Source organism: Centrocercus urophasianus, unplaced genomic scaffold, assembly GCF_019232065.1.
Source record: "Centrocercus urophasianus isolate 14NV4802_14NV808 unplaced genomic scaffold, USGS_Curo_1.0 seq_11, whole genome shotgun sequence".
Classification (NCBI taxonomy): domain Eukaryota; kingdom Metazoa; phylum Chordata; class Aves; order Galliformes; family Phasianidae; genus Centrocercus; species Centrocercus urophasianus.
In genome coordinates, this window is record NW_024884253.1 from 78,203,821 (window position 1) to 78,220,175 (window position 16,355).

The following is a 16,355-nucleotide window of genomic DNA, read 5'->3' on the forward strand; positions in this document are numbered from 1 at the left end:
TCATTTAACTTCCAGATGAAGTAAGAAGAGGAAGACATGCCAGGTGACCTAGGCATGTCTTTTTCTGGTGCAGAAAGGGCAGTGCATTTCAGTTCTTCCCTGCTCTGCCAACACCTATGTGTTGTCTTGAAGAAAGTAGCAACCACCATCAGAGAAAATGGTGAAGCGGTGCTTGCTAGTTATCTCTGTTAGTGTGGCAAGAAAAATGCAGCAGTTCATAAGGTGGTCTGGAGGCTGATGATTTTGGGGATTGTAGTTTAGCAACAATATCCAAATATTTTGGTTGTACAAATGTTTGGGATCTTTTGCACGCTGTGGTCTGTGATCAGAACTTGTTTCATGTACTGAATTTCATAAACACAACTTGCACATCTGAACAGTGTTTTAAAAATTGTGGTTTCTTGTGATAAACCTTGCATTTTATTTTGGGAATTGAAAGGAGAAGACAATCTGTGGATGATGCATCCTCCAGAAGAGTGATTATTGTCAAATGAGAAGGCAGCTAAACTGTGTTGAATAAGGGTTTTTTTTTATCTTGGAGCGGTGTAAACATCAATGTACTAAGGGCAGTAACGTTATCAAATGAAAATTGATGTAAATATGGCATCTAAATGGGAAATACTGGTGATAGGTAAGCAGTTGGACTGGATGATATTAGAGGTCTTTTCCAACCTTGGTGATGCTGTGATTCTAAATGTGACAGCTGTTCGATTAACATTTGTAACATTTTTAATAGATGTGGTTAGCAGTGTGGTGTTCTTAAAAATAAGATGTTTTATTAGAGTGAACTTATCTTTTCAGTAAGGTCTTAACAGGTGAGAGTCTGAAACCTATGATAAGTCCATAAGCCATTCCAGCCTGCTGTATTTTGACAGAAACTGGACTCTTGTTCTTGCCTGCCTTTTTACATGCGAATTAGAAATAATTAAACCAGGAAAAGATAGATAACATGCATGACTGATATTTCTGTGTCTGAGATGTGTAGTATCATGAAACATGTTTTATTGCTAGTTATGTTTTTATATGTATGCTTGTTTATAAACATAGTAACATATAACAACGTTATTTTACATGTATGCCTAAGTTATTAAAAAGGCCTGCAATAGAAAGATTGGAAGCCTGAACTAAAATAAAACTCTTTTGGGTGGCTTACGGCTGAAATTCAGTATGTGGCATTGGTCAAATATATGTATAACTTGGCTTAACAAATTGTAAGTTATTGAGGAAATGCCAAAAAAGGTTGCTAGGTAAGTCACGTTATTAAAAAGAATCGAAAATAGTATTTATTATTGTAGAGAAATGTATATTGTGAGTAAAGAGTTAAAAACAAGCATTGTCTTACTTAGCTAGTGTTCTCCATTTTTTCCAATTACTGTTTTTGAACTTTAAGCCTGGGATAGAATCTGGATGAAGAATGCTGTGTTGGTATTAAAGTATATTAACTGTATGTTCTTAAACTCTGAAGACATGAAGCTGCACTATGGTGACCTCACGGACAGCACCTGTCTGGTGAAGATCATTAATGAAGTCAAACCCAATGAGATATACAACCTGGGAGCTCAGAGCCACGTCAAGGTGAGCTGAGAACAATGAGTGAGTGTTGATGGAGATATATCAGTATATTTTTTAACTTGCCACATATATAACCGTTTTAATAAGTTCTGCCTTTGGTAAATACTAAATAATTGTACTTGCTGTGGTGCTGAGTTATGGCATGAGTTTGGAGACTGACTACATAAACAGATACTGGAAATTGGTGAGCTTAAATTTTCATTATCAACAAGATCTCTAGGTTGAGAAATCAATTTTTTCTACTGTTTGCAATAACTTTCTCTGTGCAGCATACTGGAGATCAAACCTGTGGAGAAATTGTGCACTGTTACATCAGACATCAAGTATAAACACGTTTGCATTAAAGTTTGTGAAAGGCTTTGCTTATACTGATTTTCATGTACATGGTATTTTTGTCTGACCTTTAAATAGAGAAAATGGCTTTGCTACAGCTTATGGCTTTACTAATTTTTTTTGCTAGAAAATCAAGTTAAAGAAACTGAAACTGCAAAGACTTCACCTTGGCAATGAATTGCTGTGTCATACTGGAGCACGTTTGATAGAACAGATAACTTTAATTTGTGTTATACATATGTATGTTAAGCTGTATTGTTTTATGTTCAGCTCAATTCACTGGCAGGTGAACTTTGTTTACTTGCCAAAATCTCATTTATACTCCCTGCCATGATTACAAACAAAGACTGGTGGCGAAGTAAATTGTTAGCCTTGTGCCCTTTCCTTAGTGTGTGCAATGTGAAAGTGTTCCTCAGCAGTAATATTCCCTAGCTTCTCTTGAGGTTAGAACTGAGGGAGCATTTAAGTTTAATGAGAACCACTTTGGTTTTATAAATCAGCTTTCCTATAGAAAACCATCTGGTGCTCCTATCAGTGCACAAGTTCTATGAGGAAATCATGATGAAAGACTCCAGCTATTGATAAGGCAGACAGGAGAATATAAAGATGAAATGGGAATAATCTTTGAATTGCTTGTGTGATTGAGTTAGGCAGTTTGCTCTATGCTATGCGTGAGTCTGGTTAGGGTTTTTAGATTGGGTACAGCACTGTAAGAACAAGTCTAACATGGTTCTAAGGGCAGCTCTGGTTCAGAAGGCATTTTAGCTGCTGCTTTGTAGAATTGAAATGGCAAATCGTTCCAGGTACTTGCAGACCAAGTTCAGATGTTTCAGTGCTTCATGTCTTAAACCATTTCAGCAGTTAACAATCTCCATGGAATTGGCTTGTATCCCCTAGGGAATGGGTCTAGAACTATGCTATCTCCATGTGCTTATTGCATTTGCTGGCAGCTTAAATCACAGCTCTGAGAGGTAGTAAAGGGATGATGGTGGTGATGAGGCTGCAGTAGATTCTTAGATAATACTGACATGGGCTCTGGGAAAGTTGATTCCTTAGGTATTGAACAAAGCTCATGCAGTGAGCCTATGCAGATCTGGTGCTGACTCTTAGCTTTTGGAACTCTAAAGTGCCATGGAGCACAGTGAGGGAGACCTGAAGAAGCTATCGCATAAGCTAGCATGAATGCAGCAGACCAATGCTTAAGCAGTGTGAAGAAGCCCTACTGTACCTAGGTGAAGCCTTGTTGGGGACTTTGAGGAGTGCTTATTGTGCTTCGTAATATCTCCAATAATAGTTCTGTTGTTGCAGCTGGGGAAATAATCCAAGTACCCCTGGCCTAATTAAAATGACTGGTGGACTTCACTAGGCTTTTGATAGGACTTAAAATATGTATTAAAAATTATAGATTTTATGAAGTTGGAAAAGACCTTTAAGATTGTCAAGTCCAACTGTCAACGCATCACCACTGTGTCCAGTAAACCATGTCCCTAAGTGCCACATTTGCATGTTTCTAGACAGTCCAACAGCATTCACCATTTGAAAACAATTCCCAGGATTAGAAGAGAGGGGTTAGAACTTGGCTGCTTGTTAAGAGTGAGGGACTTTCCCAGAGGACTTAACATTTCTTGCCATTATACTTTGCTGATGTAAATGTACCACTTTTGCCTGTGTGCAACATGTTTAGAGAAGGAAGAAAAAAAGACTACTAATCTTAGCTTACTTCACATTCTGGTCACTTAGAACCAGTGACGTCTTCAGTATTTTTTGGTGCTGTTTATGTTGGCATGTGTTTATGTAGAATAAAGTTTTTTTTAAAAATTGCTCTCGCTTCCAGTTAGTTTTATGTGAGCCATGCTGAAATGAAGGAAAACAAAATAATAGGAAGTTGGTCTGGTTTCCTACAGGAAACCAATGAAGATGAAATTGGTTCTTGGAATGAGCCCACGGTAGTCTGGGAAATACTGTCAGAGAAGACTTTTTTCTGAATCATAAATAGTGAAGATTATGACTCATAAAATAGGTCACTGGGAGGCTGTTCTAATCTTCTACATGGGAGAAAGTGAGAGAAGGCTGAAACTTAGTCATTAAAAACAGTAAACTTAACAAAATGATATCATCAGTAGGAACAAATTATCCAGTATGCATTCCTGTCTGTTTTGAGGAGAAATAGGGATTAGCTACCCATACTGTAACTTGTGTGTTGGGTGTTTGGAAAACAGTGGCACATTCACTTTAGAGCTACTTCAGCCTCTTGTTCTCTGTCCAGTCTTTGTGTCTTCCTGCTCTGGCTCTCAGTGCTTTGAGGATACACTGTGTTGCTCATGGCTTGTTTTCGTGTAAGTTTAATGGGAGAAATTGTCAGTATATTCTAAATAACAACAAATTATGTATAAGTAGTGTGCAGATGACTTTAAGTTCGTAGCAAAACTCTACTTGTACCCCTCTCAGTTGAATGCCTTAGAAATCAATTACTGAAATACTACTCTGACTCTATTTTCCTTTTTGCATGGAGTTTCAGTAGATGCACCCATAGATGGATATGACGGATGTGCAGATAACCACAACTATTCTGTTTACTTTAAATTGTGTGAAGACTGGGGGATTAACATCCTAGATTTTCCCTTACTGTTAACATTTGGTGCCAAAAATTTTGTAGCAAGTATGTTTTCTGGTACATGAAAAAGAGTTGATTTCTATGTGATGTTGAAAGGTAAGGTCTTACCTGTATGTAACTATGTTTAAAAAGTCAGTATATGCTGTGTTTTTTTACCTGACAAAATGTGTGCAGCTTCTTTTTCGTTAGTTTACTTTCTATTTATTCCTTGCATGTACTGGTGTCTGCAGAATTTCAACTAACCATGGTAGAATTTGCTTCTTAGAGGTGAGATTTAAGAATCCAGGGGACTTCTAATCCCTCACTTGAATAAAAGTCTCTTTACACTTAATTGTTTTAGTCAGCTTTATCTCTAGGCCCTCTTTTTTTTTTCCTTATATATTTGTCTTCTCTTACAAAGAGGCTTTTTAGTATCTTCTTTCACCACACAGATGATATAGGCTGGCAAAGGTAAAGAACTTGTGAATTTCCAATTTGTGACTCATAGTTGTTGTGAACCAAACATCATACTGTTAGATTTCAACCTCATACCTATTAATGTGATTCTCTTCATATTGCATGGAAGATGTGTAGCAGCAGGAAGGATTTAAGCAAAAAAAAGAGACAAAAAGCAACTAGGTCTTCAGAACCCAGGGAGGGAAATTCCAAACTTATGTAAAACCCGTGCTTGTGTGGACCTCTGCTGAAGCCTGAAGTTCTGTAGCTTGTATTATTTGAATTTCATGAAGATCCCGCCTCATTGTTCCAGCCTGCTGAGATCTTCTGAAGGGATTTACCTTCTGGCATTATCAACCATTCCTCCCAGTTTTGTGTTCTTTGTAGACTTACTGAGGATGTGGTCTGTTCCATTATCAAGGTCATGAGTAAAGATGTTGATCAGTATTTGCCTGAGTATTTATTTCTGGAGTATTCAGCTGGTGACTGTCCTCCAAGTGGACTTTCTGCCTTTGGCCACACCACTGAACCTGGCTCTTCAGCCTGTTGTCAGTCCACCTCCCTGTTCATTTAACTAGCTCAATCTTCCATCATCCGTAGACATAATAATCTCACAGAGGGCTATGAGATTAGTCAGGCATGATTTTGTCTTCATAAATCTAACTTCTGATCATCTTCCTGTCTTTCATATGTTTGAAAATCATTTCCAAGTTGTCAGCTCCCAAGAACTTGTGTGTACCCATTTTGTTTAAATAATCCCATCCCTGTATCTTCCTCTATCAGAGGTAAGCTTTGATTGCTATAGACCTTCCATGTGTCTCAGGGCTTGTGATTCCTTAATATCAGCTTTTATCAGTATAGGCAGGTGAATAGGACACGGAATACCTCAGCCATAAGATGATTTTTGTCACGAAGTCTGCCCTGTTAAGTAGCAGGCCCACATCTTCTCTGGTCATCTTTTTAAATTTTTTTAAAAATTTTTAATTTTTTTTTAATTTTTTGATGCTGATGTAGAAAGTCATCTTACTGATTCAAAAAATGTGCTTTGCTTTGCTTACCCCCGTACCTATGTATTTGAGTAATGCCTCTATATTCCCTCTGGGTCACTTGTACCTGTTTCCTACTCTTATGTGTTTGCTTTTTATGCTTTAGCCAGGATCTCGCTATTTATCATGTGAGCCTCTTGCCACCTATGTATGATCTCATACTTCTCAAGATGAGTCCTTTTTGAGCATAGAGGAGATTTTTGAATATCAGCCAGCTCTTGTGGACCCCTGTTCTCTTAAGGTCTGATTTCACTGGTGCCCTACTAAGCAGATCCCTAGACAGTCCAAGTCTGCTCTCTCTATTGAAATCTTTGGTTGCGATCCTGCTTTTTGTCATGCTCATGCCTCTCATTATCCTGAACATTACAGTCTCATGGGCACTGCAACTAAGGCTGCTCTGAACACTTCTTCCATGTCTCTAAAGATCAGATCTTGATAGCTTTTTTCCTTCTTGTCTATTTGGTCATCTATGTCACACCATCCATGCACTCCATAAACCTGGACTACTTGTGCCCTGCTTTGTTGTTTCTATAGCAGATATCTGTGATAAAATGGAAGGCAGTAAAAGGTTCCCCATGAGGATCAGATCCTGTGAATGTGAGATTTCTTCTGGTTAACTGGAGAAAGTCTTATTTGCTACTATATACAAAGCCTGCTTGCATCCCTGGGCTGCTCCTGACCTAAGGAGTGAAAACCTTATGGGAGAAAGGATTTCACATTTCTCAGCATTTTTATGGGCTGTACTTTCCTGCAGCTGTATTGCTGCTTTAGAACAACTGCTAGGTGTAGGTAATGCTGTGCAACTCCAACAAAAGCAGTGTGTGGGACACAGCCTGGAGTCTAGCATCCTTCTGTTTAGGACATAGGTGTGTCAAGTATTTTGAAATATTATTGAGTCTGTTTTGTTAATGACTTTATAGGGACAATCCACTTTCAATTTGTGTAGCTAGCATAATTGAAAACAATTTGAGAAAGTCAGGTTAGGGTAGAGTGATTGCCCTGAGGCCATCTCACAAAGGAAGCTACTTCCACTCTGTGTCAAGTGAGTACTTAGCTTTGAGGAAAGTGAAGGCATAAACTTAAATACCTTAATCCAGATGTTAGTCAAAACTGAGAACTAAAGCCCTTGATTGAGTTCTGTGATGCTTTCAGGGTCTGGAACCAGCCCTCCATATAGTACAACTCTCTGCCATGACTCTTATTTTGGAAGTCCTTAAATTTGGTTTGGCTTAGCTTTTAACCATTTCAGTAATTGTAGTAAATTAACTTGTAGTAATTACTAATATTGCCTATTTGGTAGCATGGTTTTGAAAACAGTTTTTCTTTGATAGAGATGTGTGTTAGCACTGTAGTTAAACAGAAATGTTCCCTAGTAGTTTGTGTAAGGTAGATTTTTATCACATGTAAATAGCAATCTTAACAGTGCTATTTATGTGCTTATCTGTGTGATCTGTAAACTTAAGCAGATTGGTTCCAGTCCTTAAATGCTTATTCCTGTCCAAATTTTTATTTCATAGAGTTTCACCTATGTGAAATAGATAATTCAAAGAAGTAATGGCAAATTTTCTTCAATATTGAATTAGTAACAAAGCTTAAATTGTGCATTACAGCTTGTATAGTGTTTTATATGCTGTACCTTATGGTCCTTATTGCTATGCAGTTGCATAGGTTGTGCTGTGAAGGTCACAAAAGCTCATGGCCGCTTGGAAAACTAAGGATTCCTTTTTATAAAAAAAGGGATTTGGGTGTTCAGTGTAACAGGATCTAGTCTAGCTAGTTGGGAAGAATATTAGCATACTTTTGTACTCATTCATAGGCAAATATAAGCCTCAAGTAGTATAATTTTATAGAGTTGAAGATTTATGTAGTTATGTTTTATAGAACATTTTACTGTCTCGAGATGATATCCATTTACTTCCAATTTAGCACGTATGGCAGTTTGTTTTATTGGCCAGAAAGTGAGGTTCCAATGCTGATTCCTGCTATAATGAAACTATAATTATAGGGCCTTCTGCTCCCAGATAACTCTGCTTTGCAGTGGATCTGTGCACAAGCCTGTAGTAAACGTGTGCTTGGGTACCTGTCCTTTTCCTGTCATGCCCAGGATGTGATCCTATGAAGTGCTGAACAGTCCTAATGTAGCTCTGTGTACCCTTTAGCTACTAACTTCAGGTGGTTGGAATTATTCGGTGCCTTTCTGTGTTTTGTCCAAGATGCTCTGTCCTTGTGGGAAGAAGCTGTAGTGCACCAGAGGGCAGAATAAGCCTCCTGAGTGCTTCTTGCTAATGCTTATGTAATGTTCTGTGTGTAGTTTACAAACCCTAAGCAATTGAACTTCCTGTACACAGTCAGATTTTACATAGTTTTACACTTATATTAAGAAATACACAATAATTTACCTGTTCAAATGAATTAAGGAAGGCAATTCAAGTAATAGCTAGCAATTGCCATTTGGTATGTTTGTTCATTTGACCCACTAAATATTTATGGTACTTTACCACTCTTTGTAATTGTGGCCTGTTACTGGCAGACTACACTCTAAACCAAAATGTTTTCTAACTTAGTGCAGCTATTAATTTTGTTAAACAGGTTAACTTTAATAGCTGAATAACTGTATTATGGGTGTGAATACAAACAAAGAACAATGAAATAGCAGTGTTACTAGTACGTATTAGTTATTAGCTAATACAAGCATTAACAAATTGCTTCCCGAACCAAGTGCTGCTTATGTTGGTTCCAGTGAGAATATTAAGGCGTTATGTTTATGGGTCTGTGTTTACTCCACAAATGATTGTATGCAGCAGCAGTTATGTGAGCATTGCCTCTGCTGTCCCATTCTGCCTCTCCCATTTTCTCCTTAACTATCCCATTTTATCAACAACAAATTTCTCCCTGCCTGTCCTACGTAGTAGGGATTTTTTTCCTTCTCTACTACGAAAAGCAACACAAGACTTCATATGCATTTTTAGATATTCTAACAACTATTGTTTACAGTGTTCTTAGTAACTTGCTAGTTTTCCATTATTCATCTTTTCCTTTGCTTTTCTTAAGGAACGTTTCCTGGGTAAGTACACTGCTACCAATAAGATGTTACATACATACTTATGTGTATTAGGAAAGCAACCATTTGGGGGATGAGGGGGACCATTATTTATTATTTCAGTATTTAATCAAATGCTGAGAAGACCAGTCTAAGCCCTCAAACAAAGCTTTTCTATATGGTTTAGTAATTAAACAGCTAAAGATTATGTTATTTTTCAGTTTCTTTGTAGGTGTTTCTTGTATTGTCTTGTGAGTAAGGGATGCTTTTTAAGTTGTTGTTCCTGTGCTGCACAGTTGCATGCAAAGCAGGCTGAACCTTGTGATGAATGAAGTGGTGTTTATCTTAGTGACCCTGATGATGGATAAACTACCACCTCTTTCATCTCATGCTTTGTGTGTGGTTTCTGCTTTAAGACTCTGTAATTTGACTTTCTGACTCTGAATTTTAAATCTGGGGTAGTGAAAGGAGATTGCAGCACAACCCATGTTCATTCAGTGCTGTGGCCTGATAGGTGTAGAGAGTTGTTAAAATCAGCTCTCAGTTAGCTCTGTTAAGCTACATAATTAAAATTAAAGAAAGTCTTTATACAAACCTCAGAATTGTTATCTGGTTTGAAGATATAAATGCAAGAAGGTTATTAAACTAGTTTCCCTTTAGAAAAGAATGCCTACTAAATAAAATTATTTTAATAAGCTCATTGCTACTTCAAATGTAGCAATTTTGAAGTGCAAAAGTGATTACTGAAATGACTTCTGAATCTGATGAACAGGGAGAAGTGATCGAAAAGTCCTTGATAGTTTTCCTTTTAACAGGTGCTGCAGGGGAAGAAAAAGATGGAAAGGGAAGGCAGACACTTGTGGCATTTGTGGTGTTGTATTTTTTCCATCAAATAGATGGCAGCAGAGTGTCATGTACGGTGGAGCAGCTCTATTGAGTAATAGCAATGAAAGAGGAATGACACTTCAAGCTGACTTCTATCAACTACAGCCTTGAACAACTTGTAGTTAGTCATAAAATAGGAAAGAAAGCTACTATTTATAACGCAAGTATACAGAGGATGAAGAAGGGTATGAGATGCTAGAAAGTACTGAATTTCTGGAGCAGTTCCAGGTGGCAAAACTTAATCTTATAAGGTATGTCACCCACTCATGCAACATGATTGAAATCAGCTAACATAATATGCACGTCAAAATAAAGAGACAGAAAGTAAAAGAAAGTATTCACAAGTTGCAACTGAAAGTAATATACAGCTGCCTTGGGGTACTGTAGGAATTGGCCAGAATGCCTATTTTTCAGTTAAACAAGTTAGAGAAAGGAAATGTCAGTCCTCAGTCAGGCAAGCATTTTTTCGGTAAGACTTGCTCATGTGTCAGCTTTTTTTTTTTTTTTTTTCTTGTAAAGAAAGAGCAGCAGTCTGTAGTGCCCTGATCCCCAAAATTAGATCTGTGGTTAAAATGAACCAAGGTGCAGATCTGCCTTTAGAAGTGCTAAAGTAATAATGATAGTACAGCGATGGGCTTATGTTTAGTGACTGCAAAATATGTAATCATCTAGGCATCTAAGAGGCTTTTGTATACTCATCTACATCTAAAGTTCTGTAGTAGGGCTTTCCCAAGATAAAGATTGGGTTCTGTCTGTGTTTGTAGGCTTTGGCTCTGGTGTTATTCAACACCTGGGATTTTAAGATACTGTAGCAGAGTAGAAAGAGAAACCTGTTACAAATGAATGTTGTATTGGGATTAGAGAAGTCTAGAAATTATGTCAAGGTTGAAATGGTCAATATCAAGTTTAGTCATAGAACTTATTTCTCATATGGCTCTGAATGCTACCTCCTGGATAAGCACTAGCTTCACCACTTATTTTTCAGATGCACCTCATTAGGATTTTACTTTTTGTAGGCAGATGTAACCAAATTTCCTGAAAGCTCTTGTAACAACTTGCTATTTGGCAGGCTTCTATTGATAACTTATTTCTCATATGTTTCCTTTTCTTCAAACCCTGTGTCTCAGTGATCCTCTCACCCTTTTGGATGAGTACCTTAGGGTACTAAGAAAGCCAAACTACAGCATAATTTCTCTCTTAGAAGTTTGAAGACAAGCAGCGGAGTTTCTTTGAAACATTTCAACTAAAGCTAACTGTTGTGAGTCTACTGAGATCAGAGGGTTATATGTTTACAGGAGCGTGGGTGATTTTTCACTATTGCTCGTGAAACTGTGGAGAGTACTCACAGAATAGCTCTGATTTCTGGAGTTCTTTTGCTGTCATTAAATTGCTGTTGGTGCAGCAGTGGGAGCAGGTCTGGGTGTGTGTGTGTGTGTGTTGTTTTTTTTTTTTCTTTAGAGTGAAAGTGGGCTTTTTAAAGAAAATGTAGATTATGTGCCATATCTGTTGTTTGAATGCTGGTAAAGTGCTGCTGCCGAGTTGACAGAATGCATGTGTCTGTTGGGTGAGTTATAACATCAGTGCATTTATTCAATGCAAATTGATTTGGTATGTTGTGTCTCAATTCTTACTGTACTTCTGCACGTGCTTCTGTGGCTGCACGTTAATACGTTCTGGAAGAAAAAGCATGCTTTTATGTATTTAGAAACCATTTACTAAGTCGCTGCTTGAAATGTTATAAAGAAAATTCTATGGAATGCCTGAATACACAACAATGCGCGCATTGCATTGATTATTCAGATAAGTTAGGTTGGCAGAACAAACATTAACTTCTTAAAACAAGCAGTTCCAACGTTCTTTCTGCAGTTCTTGGAGTTATGTGCTGCAGAGTCCTAAGCATACACATTTAAATGATGTTTTGCTTATGAAGGGGGAGAAGGGTGTCTCTCACCTCTTTTCCATTCAGGTAAGGATATTGGCTTGAATGACATCATTTAATTTTCTCAGTTTTAGAAAGGGTTCATTTGCATAACAAAGCAGTTTTTTTTCCCTGTAGGATCATTAATACTGCTGGGGTGTATGTGTACTTGCATGTTTCTAGTCTTCTTGCTGAGTAATTCTACATTTGTTCTTTGTAAGCTTGACTCTGTGGTTTATGCAGTTTTAAAAACGTCTGTTCATCCTCTCGACTTCCTTCATCTGCAGAAGAAATGCACTGTGTGTCTTAATGCCGTTTGGGATATTTTATGGGCATGCAAAATGAGAAATACAGTATTTTCTGCAGTGAAAATGCTTATGCTTTTTTAGAGCATACAGCAGCATAGAGATTAAAGCATGCAGTGTTTTGGTTAAATAATCCTTGTAGGGAGATGTACATGCTTAAGATCATAGAACCTATGATTAAGAAATTCGGTGCGGTCAGTAATAACAGAACATATTTATATTAGCAGAGATTGATTCCACTGTTACAGCAGTCTGTGGACATGATTTTTTTTTTTTTTTCCTTTGGATATTGAAGGTGAAACAATTTGAGTTCCAGAAATATAATCAGACTTTTTTTTTGCTTCATTAGTTTCAATGAATTGTGGATACTAAGAATAGATACTGTTTTAACATAGCGATGTTGAATAAATATCGTGCACAGTGTGAGTTGCAGTCCTGAGATGTTCAGGATCAGTTACCACTGTCTGCACTTTTCTGTTCATTGCAAAGTCCTTGAGGGAATAAGTATGGAATACTGCTCTTTAACTGCTTATTTCCTGCTAATCAGATAATTGTTTACTCTGTAAACAGTGTCTATTGGGTGTTTACATATAATCCATCCAAATCAGGAATTGAATTGGTTTAAATAGCGTTGCTGCAGTTAAATTTTATTGTGATGCTGCTGTATTACACTTCAACAGGCAGAAAAATGTTACTCAGGAATGCATCTGTTCCCCTCTGAAATGAAGAGCTGGGTATTAGGAGCATTAGTGTCTGGAGAAAATCTTCACTCTTTGTCCAAACAGGCGGTTTCACTGAAGGTTTATGTGTCTCTTATGTAACAGTAAATTGCTCAGAAATATATGTACTTGTTAATTCAGCTCTGTCCATTGTGTGTGGAAATCTTCAACTTCTATTAGGCTTTTCTTTGACTCTTTTCTTTTTGAAATGTGGCTGTATCGAGCATCTTTGCCAATAGACTCAGATCCCAAAGAGTGCAGTTAGAGCAAGAGGAGGAGCACTCTGGTGGCTTTTCTTGCTATGCAGCTATCTGTGCTCGCTTTGCATTACCTTATTTTTTCATTATGTGTTACTGAACGTATTGGTTTGAATAATTACATTGTGAATGCCTAAACTGCATTTTTCCTATAACTGTGATGCTAAGAAATAACACTTTAATTTTAGCCAGACGTTCTTGCATAATGTTGCTTTGTGATGATGCAATTTCACTGGCATAGCATCAGAACAAGGAACGTAGCATCAAACAAGGATATAAAAACAAATTAAAGGAGGCTAAGAGTTTGAAGCCCTACTTTAAAGATTTTAATATGCTTAATATTCTTGATTTTTTTTGAAAGCCTTTTCTGTCTATGCAGTATGCATGTAATAAATGAGTTCTGCAGAGCTTTTCCAATTTCGTGTTGCTGTAATACTTTCTTCCTTTGAGTTCTCTCTAAAACTGCATTGTGGCAAAGAACATCCTCTAGAAACGATATATTTTAATTACAGGGTGTATTTATGCAACCTATGTATTTAGTTAGCTTGGCAGTAAAATTTAATTGCAAAGCTCTTTAAACGCTCCTGAAAACACTGCATACATTCAGCACACCTGAGTGCATGGAACTAGTGAAAGAATCAGTTTACTCAAACCACATTATCTAAAATGCCAATTCCACTGGGGGGAAAATGGCTCAAAATTGAACTGAGTGGAGAATAATGTAAGCTGCTAATTATTTATAATACTGATCTTTCTATTCTGTAATCTCTTCCATGTATAAACATTAATTATAGTATCAGTTCTCATCAGTTTTATCTGAAATAAAATGGTATATAATTCTTCCTGCTGATTTCAAAAGGTATGACTTAATTGAAACAACGTGGTATGTAAATAGCTGATAAATGAGAATTATTTTCAAATGTACTACATGAGAGATTATGTAAAAAAAAAAAAAAAAAAAAAAGACCTGTCAGTATTCTATGGTGTGCAAGACATTTCTGAAGCTGTTTGCAATAATTCTAATGAAAGAAAATGGGACTGATTGACTTGTTATCAGGTCGGATCTAAAGGCTAGTGAAGTCAATAGAAGGAATTCAGTATACAGTGCTTGGGAGTATTTCAGCTGTGTGGTTTTTTACTTCTCTCTTCTCACTCAGCTTCTTTGACCTTGTTTAAGGGTAAGGATTTCTAGGTGTTATGCAATTTTTTTTCTCATATAATATAGATCTTTAAGAGTATTGTTACTGAATGTTGGAAATTCCAATGGGTTAATACATGATAGAATGTTCATATATTTTTATTATATAGTTTACTGTGATGAGAAATATGCATCAGGAAGTTTTTCACTGTAAACAGTGGGTGCTGAGTAAGATTTAGGAATGCTGTACGAGTCAGTTGAAGGCCAAAATTTAGGGTATTTTTTTGAGAATTGCATACTGTTAATCTTGTTTAAATTATGTAAGTACTTGTGATATGTTGCCTTAGATTTGTGACTGGGGTACTGAACTAGAATTCCCCTATAAATATTAGTGTAAGGCATTCTTTATTTATACTATATAAAAAAAATCAAAGTAAATGACTTGAACTTTCTCTTCAGTGCTTCAACTTAAAATAAATAATTGGAAATCTGATGATTAGTATCAAGTCATGTTGAAGGCAAAATTTCACAATAATGATATGCAACTGATCAATATAAATAATTTATGATAGTGTCAGTGTAGATTTAGTAATCTAAGAACAGTAATAGTTTTGCAATTTAATGGCTGAAAATACACGTAATTCTATCTAATGTGAAAACCTGTCCTCATGCAGAGGGTAATTTTGCCATTGGTTCTGTGGTTTCCATATTAAAGTTGAAATACTTATTAATCCAAAAATGCTTTGCTTTAAAACAAAGGTGGGGGGTGGGTGAGATTGGAAAGGAAAAGCAAGTTTAATGTATGGAGACCCTTGAATAAAACTGAATTGTCTGTAATATGTTATCTGTTCTGTCAGCAAGTATAAATTTGACTTTGCTTCTGTAAGCGTGTGTTAACGTTATTGTAGGAGGGGTATCTTTCTTAATGGCATGTTACATATGCATATTTACTGTTAGATGTTAATGTGTTAACTAAGCAAAACATGTGGCTTTCTCATGCTGTGGAGTGTAAATAATTTGAAGATTTCAAAGGTCACTCGGACAGTATATTGGAAACATAATTATATTTTAAGGCAAGCAAGCAATTGAACCTTTAAACGTATCTTAAGTTTTAATTTATGGTTGGATTTTTTTAAAGTAGACAAGCACTTTTGTGGGGTGAGGAAGGGTGAGTGTTTAATGTTTGAAGAGGAACCTTTACGTATTGTAATTAAATGTTGTTATGAATAAGAACTGTACAAATAGTTTTCTAACTTTTTGAAGTGGCTGACAGTCACTGTACCTATGAGTTTGAGAAGAACATTCCCAAGCTGTTCGTGCATGTGTGAAAACATGGCTTTCACGAGGCATTTGCTTCGGTTCATTTGTGTCTTAACTTCTGTCAGTTATATAGAAGATGCCGCAAGTCTGCCAGCACAGAAGCTATTTCTTCACCTGTCTTTTAAGCTCCAAATGGGCTCTGGCTTATAACATCTCTCTGGTCTGTGGTATCATGATGATAGAATGTGCTTTAAAAGGAGCAGTGCACATGCACAAACACCTTTGGTCTACTTTCTGTAATATACTGTTAGATACTTCACTTCAGACTTAACTTTCTAATGTGATTTTTATCTCTAATTGGACTGCTGTTGGTACAGCATTTGAGTTCATTTTGCATTCTTGAACTACATAAATCAATGCTAATTTCATTTTACTTTCCTTAGCTTTTAGCCTGTGTAAAGCAATCTGTGCCACCTGATTGGGTTTGCATAAAATCAGAAACTAGACTTGTTAAATTGAGAATGAAGTCTTCTTGCATTTTTACAATTACAGTTAAAAGCTTGCCATAAATGCAGGGTAGTACATTTTGAAAATGAAACAATTGATTATTTGCAGGCATAAATGTAAATATGTATGTCAGTGTAACCAGGAAGTGCCAATCTAGGTGGTACAGATTTTTTTTCTGACAGTCTATAGTAGCCTGTTCACACTTGGTTTCCTAAACTAAAATATCAGCACATGTTTTAGCACACTTGTGCGTTCTCTCATGTAACATCTAGAACTAGTTTTAAAAACCCTTGCATAAGGAAATGTGATTGAAAACGCAATGGCAG

The 16,355-nt window shown here is 36.7% G+C and overlaps 1 protein-coding gene across 1 annotated transcript in view; it reads left to right on the forward strand.

Annotated features, from left to right (window-relative positions):
- Nucleotides 1-16,355, forward strand: part of GMDS (GDP-mannose 4,6-dehydratase) — a 390,054-nt gene that overhangs the window by 58,906 nt on the left and 314,793 nt on the right. Inside the window, exon 4 of the mRNA XM_042840103.1 lies at nt 1,466-1,575. Within this exon, the coding sequence (XP_042696037.1) occupies nt 1,466-1,575 (110 nt within the window). The remainder of the gene's footprint in view (nt 1-1,465; nt 1,576-16,355) is intronic.